Source organism: Zalophus californianus, chromosome 16, assembly GCF_009762305.2.
Source record: "Zalophus californianus isolate mZalCal1 chromosome 16, mZalCal1.pri.v2, whole genome shotgun sequence".
In the NCBI taxonomy this organism is placed as follows: Eukaryota; Metazoa; Chordata; class Mammalia; order Carnivora; family Otariidae; genus Zalophus; species Zalophus californianus.
Window position 1 is genome coordinate 11,031,861 of NC_045610.1, and position 6,585 is coordinate 11,038,445.

General features: G+C 50.6%; 1 protein-coding gene across 4 annotated transcripts in view; it reads right to left on the reverse strand.

Annotated features, from left to right (window-relative positions):
• Positions 1-3,445, reverse strand: part of LOC113939822 (multidrug and toxin extrusion protein 1-like) — a 36,565-nt gene extending 33,120 nt beyond the window's left edge. For all 4 annotated transcript variants that reach the window (XM_027626437.2, XM_027626438.2, XM_027626435.2 and 1 more), the window contains exon 1: positions 2,521-3,445. In XM_027626437.2, coding sequence (XP_027482238.1) covers positions 2,521-3,363 — 843 coding nt within the window. In that variant the 5' untranslated portion in view covers positions 3,364-3,445. The remainder of the gene's footprint in view (positions 1-2,520) is intronic.
• Between the last annotated feature and the right edge of the window lie 3,140 nt (positions 3,446-6,585).

The window sequence follows — 6,585 nt, forward strand, 5'->3', positions numbered from 1 at the left end:
CAGCCCATGCTCCCAGAGAGCCAACAATCCCTCTCTGGGATTATTTTTCAGGACTCCGGCTGAGCCTGGCAATAAACATAAAATACTTTAAAAAGAGACAGAGAGAGCACGCCTGGGTGGCTCAGTTGGTTAAGTGACTGCCTTCAGCTCAGGTCATGATCCTGGAGTCCCGGGATCGAGTCCCACATCGGGTTCCCTGCTCTGCGGGGAGTCTGCTTCTCCCTCTGACCCTCCCACCTCTCATGTGCTCTCTCTCTCAAATAAATAAACAAAATCTTTAAAAAAAAAAAAAAGAGAGAGAGAGAGAGATACGATCCTAACAAAAACAAAGCATGATTGAAATGCCCAAGCCTAGGTATTATCAGCTACACCTCTCTCCTTTGCAAATATGTTTTCTGCAGGATAAATAAAACACGTAGTGACATGCGTTCTGATAGGCACTTCTTTCCCTTGTGTTCTCTCTTTATAGGCTTCATTGAAAGCTCGATGGGAGCGAGGTAAGGGAAGTCTGAACACCTAAGCCTGAAGCCTATCTCGGATCCTCAAGGGTCAATGTTCATATAAGAGGCCTGGAAAGGAGACAGGGAATGGGGAGAGGCAAAATCACAGAGAGAAGATTCAGACCGGGCATCCCCCCCAATTGACGGTAGGTCTTTGGAGAGCAGAGTATGGGACACTCCTCCTCTCCAAGCCCCTCAGACAACAGAAAACTCACAGCAGATGGGAATAGAGCTGTAGAAAGACCAAGAGAGGCTCCATATACAATTTATAAGAAACTAAACAGCTGCCAGAATTCTATGACATCCTTGGGTAAAGCAATCACACACAAACCCAGACACAGAGGACTGGAAGGAACACACCCAAATTATCTCTGGGTGGGGTTTTCCCTTTGCTTCTTTGTCTTGGTGTTTGAGGTTTTTTTTTTCCTAGGAGCACAAATTTTGTAATTAACACACAGTCATTCGTATCTACACACAATGGTCTATATACACACAAACAAAGGGCCCAGCAGTTAGGCTAGTTAGGCTCATCCCAGAGACCTGGAAGGTCCCCTACATCAAGGGGGACCAGGTTACTTCGGGGACCTGCAGAGAGGACCTGTCCTTGGAGGGGCTGGGTCTCAGCTGCCTCGTGGTGTGTTGTTTGTTGTATTATCAGGGCAACGAGAGCCTTATAGATACCCTTCTCACAGAACTCTGTGAGGGAATTTGGGGCACGGATCATTGTTCTCAGTTTATGCATGGATAAGCAGAGGCTAGAAAAGGTCAGGAACTACTCAAGTTCACACAGCTGTTTCCTAACCTGCCTTCTAAGGTCAAAGCAGGGAACTGGGCGCCAGGTATGGAGATTCCAAACCATGCATTCTTTCCGCTTTTTAAGAGAGCTTCATAAACACCTTTTTGCTGGATCAATTTTCGTTCCCTGGCATTATTTTGCCCGCATGGCACACCACAGCAGGTATCACAGGGTCCCACAAACAGCGGTGTCACACCGCGCCAGGAAGACGCCCCCGCCCACCTTAACCTTTGCTGGTGTGGAAATGTCTACTCAGCGGCCCAAAACGTATGCCTTAAAAACAACGGGTTTGGGCGCCTGGGTGGCTCAGATGGTTAAGCGTCTGCCTTCGGCTCAGGTCATGATCCCAAAGTCCTGGGATCGAGTCCCACGTCGGGCTCCCTGCTCCTTGGGAGCCTGCTTCTCCCTCTGCCTCTCTCTCTCTCTTTCATGAATAAATAAATAAAATCTTTTTAAAAAATAAATTAAAAAAAAAAACACAACGGGTTCGTTTTGTCCAATGAAATGACTCACTCCGTTGACTTGAAAACCACCCAAGCTGTCAGAACAGGGGTGGGATTCTGTTTCTTGTGGTTTTTAAAACCCACCTAACTTTTAAATAGATAATGCAGAAAGAACCCTAACCTAACGATGAGAAGAAACCTCAACCCCAAAGAGAACCACATTAAAGACTTTAAGGAAAAACAATAACGGGGAGGAGAGGGTGAGACAGGACGCCTCTGGTTTCGTGTTGCAGAGATTAAGTGAAATTCTGAAGGATTTGGAGATCGCGATCCAAGATAGACAATTTCACCTCCTTCCTCCCTGCCTCAAAGTAACTTAGCCGAAGTCCCGAGTCGACAGCTTCCGTTCAAACAAGTTTCAAAGGGCTTCGGGAACTTGCTCGCTTCGCTAGAATCCTCGCCCAGGGAAGGCGCCGGGAGAGCCTTTAGGCGAGCAGGTCCCGGTTCCCTGGGGGCTCCCCGCGCCCGGGCGGGGACCCTCTGGACGAGCTGCGCGGCCTGTGCCCGGAGGGGCCGCCCCCGAGAGGCTGCAGAGCGAGGCCCGGGACGCACGTGGAGGAACGGGGACGCGCGCCCGCCGGGCTCTCTCTGTGCACCGCGTCCCCCGGCGCCCGCCCGCCGCCGGCTCGCTCTGCCCCGTACCCCCTGGTCACCCGCGGCGACACGCGTACCGGGCCCCCGACCCGTGGGACCCACCTCCCACCGAGGCCACATTACTTACCGCGGGACCCGCCAGAACCAGGAGCGCCCACAGCTCCTCTCGGACACCGGACAACAGCGAGCAGCGCGGCCCGGCGCGCTCGGGGGTGGCTCCGGGGCGCTCGGGGGTGGCTCCGGGGCGCTCGGGGGTGACCACGGGGCGCTCGAGGGTGGCTCTGGGGCGCTCGGGGGTGACCCCGGGGCGCTCGGGGGGGGGCCCGCAGCGCTTAAAGGTGACCACGGGGCGCTCGGGGGGGGGCCCGCAGCGCTTAAAGGTGACCACGGGGCGCTTCAGGGTGGCCACGGGGCGCTTAAGGGTGGCCCCGGGGCGCTTAAGGGTGGCCCCGGGGCGCTTAGGAATGGCCCCGGGGCCCCCGGGGCGCTCGGGAGTGGCCCCCTGGCCTCCCGGTCCGGACTCGTCTGCGGTCTCCATGCGCCCGGCGCTCTGCGTTAGGGGAGCGCAGAGGCGGCCTCTGAGAGGGTACAGGGCCGCCCCCGCTCCAGTCTCCGCCCCGGGCCGCCCACCCCGCATCGCGAGCCCGCCCGCAGCCCCGGGCCCAGCCGCGACCTTGGGTGCATCCCTTGCATCTCTGCCACGGCGTGGACGCCCGCGGGTCTCGAAGAGGCCCACGAACTCCTGGACTGGGAAGGCAAGAGGTTGCAAAACGTCTGGAAACAGACGGAAAGCGTTCTGGGGGCCTAGGGCCTCAAAGCCTCGGACGCCAGGGCTTGCCCCGGCCCTGCTGCGCCTCCCCACGGAGGTTTCAGATTGTGAAACGTCGGGCGAGGAAGAATCTCGAGTTGTCGCTCGGCCCGGGCGGCCAGCCAGGAGCGCAGGTTGGGCGGACGCCCGCATCGCAGGCATCTCTGCTTTGGCGGGACGCGCGCTCCGCAGAGTGCACTCAGCACTGCTTTGCGGCTGCGTTGGAATCTGCGTACTCGTCCGTTCCGCCCACCAACTGTAGCAACTTAGAATCTATCAAAAGAGCAACAACCCCACAATTTCCAAATAGAACTATGGGGGAACAAGAGGTTGTGAGTATCAGCAAACCCGGATTCAGGAAACACCTGCCACGGTCTCCCTGGGAGCAGAGCCACTTGCTTGACTAGAGCCTCAGTTCCCTCATCTGTAAAATTGAAATAGCGTCTCCATCACTGGTTTTGGTGAGGGTTCAATGAGCTTGTGTAGGTGGACCACTTGGCCTTCAACCTGCTGCATAATAATTGCCTAACAAACATTCCTCACCGGGACAGGATGATTTCCGTAATAGTCGAAATTCCTTCTGTCGTAGAAGTGATCCAACTTTGGGGACTCACATAACCAGAAAGTTTGGATTCAGGGATTTTAAAACAAGGTCTTTAGTGTTCCCCCTCTCCCCCGAGGAATCTTCCCACCATTTTTGATTCTCTCCTTGGTTTGGGGTATGTGTGTGTGTGTGTGATTTTTTTTCTCTGCAGGCAACCTCTCTTTCCCTGGAGGGGGCAGGGTGGCCTCCAGCAACCCTCATCCCTTCCTTTCCCACCCCCTAAGCCAGATAATAAGACCCTCCCTCTTCTAGCTCCAAACAAATAAACAGACAAAAAAACAGGGAGGAAACTTATGTATGTGGGTTTCATATGTAGGTTTCTTCTTGCCCACTTTGAAACAATCATCCTGGGCAGGGAAATAGGGTCTAACGGCTGGCCCGAAAGGCCTGGGTGCTGTTGATGAGGGAAACAAAGGCAAGACAAATGTAGCTTAAATTAAATCTCTTTAGCGCTTGCGTCCCACTGATAGATACCTGAAACATACAGAGGTTGACCTTAAGAAACTCAGGTCTTCCTGCCTTACTGTTTCTGTTTTAATTAAAGACTAAAAATAACCTTAGCTTAACAGCAGCCAGCCCAAGGTCCTGAAAGCCTTGCTTTCAAATTCCTTAGAGATTTATGCTATCCCTAAAACCCACTAATTAAAAAGTATACAATCAGTCACTTCTCACAATCCCAGTGTCGCTCTTTTCTGTCCACGGCTCCTTTCCCCGGGCTCTAATACAATCACCTTTTTGCACCAAAAACATCTCAAGAATCCTCTCTTAGCCGTTCGCTCACAAACCCCAAAACTTCCAAATGTCATCACTATGACTGGTAATTGACCACCAGAATTAGATGTAGGGAGTGGAGAAGGAGGCCTGAGTCCCAACAGACAAAAGTCCTAGGCTGGACGCTAGATCGCCAATCACTGCTATTCTTGAACAGCCTTCTGGAGTCCTAGCCAATGCAATAAAACATATAACAGAAATGTAAGATATAAATATTAAGAAAGAAGAGGTAAGAACATTACATGCAATTACAATTACACACAATCCAAATAAAGCAAATGGGAAAGAAAGCTAATAGAATCAATAACGGAGCTTGACAAAGTTGCTACATGCAAGTTCTTCAACAGATAATGTCGGTCTTTTAAATTGGTAATACCATATATGAAAATAGTGGAAGAAGAAATCTCACAGGAGTGACAAACCCTCCTTTTGATGTAGAACAGAATTCCCTCCTTAAAGGGGCTGCGTACAATGACTTCCTTCCAAAGAGCGCGGTGTGCAAAGAGGGGAAAAAAATAACTTTAGAGTGGAGAAAACTGGTAAACACTACCTCAGCCAGATGATCAAGGTCACTCTCAAAATCATACCGATAGATGCAACTGTTTTAGTTCCTTATGGTTGCTGTGACAAGTTATCACAAACTTAAAGGCTTAAAACAACAGAAGTTTATTCTTTCATAGTTCTGGAGGAAGGATGTCTAAACTCAAGGACTTAGGGGTGCCTGGGTGGCTCAGTTGGGTAAACATCCTACTTTTCATTTCAGGGTCCTGGGATCGAGTCCCATGTTAGGCTCCATGCTGAGCACGGAGTCAGCTTGAGATTCTCTCTCTCCCTCTGCCCCTCTCCCCACTTGCTCTCTCTCTCAAATAAATAAATAAAATCTTTTTATTTTTTTTAAGACTTTGTTTATTCATGAGCGACAGAGAGAGAGGGGCAGGCTCCCAAGGAGCAGGGAGCCCGATGCGGGACTCGATCCTGGCACCCTGGGATCATGACCTGAGCCAAAGGCAGATGCTTAACCATCTGAGCCACCCAGGCGCCCTTTAAAAATAAAATAAAATCAAGGACTTGAAAGGGCTGGTTCCCTGTTGAGGACTCAGGGAGAATCTCTTCCTTGCTTCCCTCCTGGCTTCTGCTGGTTGCCTGCAATCTTTGGCATTCCTTGTTTTGTGGCAACATAATTCCAATCTCTGTCTCTGCCATCACATGGCATTCCCTGTGTGTCTACCTCTATGTCTCTTGTTTCTTATAAGGACACCAATCATGGGATCAGGACTCATTCTAATTACGACCTCATCCTAACTTCATCACATCGACAAAGACCCTCTTTTCAAATAAGGTCACATTTTTTTTTTAAGATTATTTATTTGTGAGAGAGCACACAAGCAGGGGGAGCAGCAGGCAGAGGGAGAAGCAGGCTCCCTGCTGAGCAAGGAGCCTGATGTGGGACTCGATCCCAGGATCTTGGGATCGTGATGTAAGCCTAAGGCAGATGCTTAACCGACCGAACCACCCAGGCATCCCTAAGGTCACATTCCGAGAGACCGAGTATTTGGGGGAGATGCTCCTATTTAACCAAGCATAGTACCTTTGACATGATGGAATGAAAATGGACTTTAACCTCTGGTCTTCTCACCAAAACCCACAACCTCCCCCACCCCAAGTCTAACCATCAGAAAAACAGACAAATCCCAGTTGAGGGCTATTCTATAAAATACCTGACCAGCACTCCTCAAAATAGTCAAGGTCAACAAAAAACAAAGACATTCTGAAAAACTGCCACAGCCAAGAGGAGCCTAAGGAGACAGGACAACAAAATATAAAGTAGTATCATGGGTGGAATCATGGAACAGAAAAAGAACATTACGTAAGAACCAAGGAAATCCGAGGGAAGTATGGACTTCAGTCAGTAATAATGTATCTGCATCAGTTCAGCTCCTGAAAGTTATTGTTTAAATAGAACGGGAACAAATAGATTCAACTCTCAACAACAGGCAAATTGGGGACTT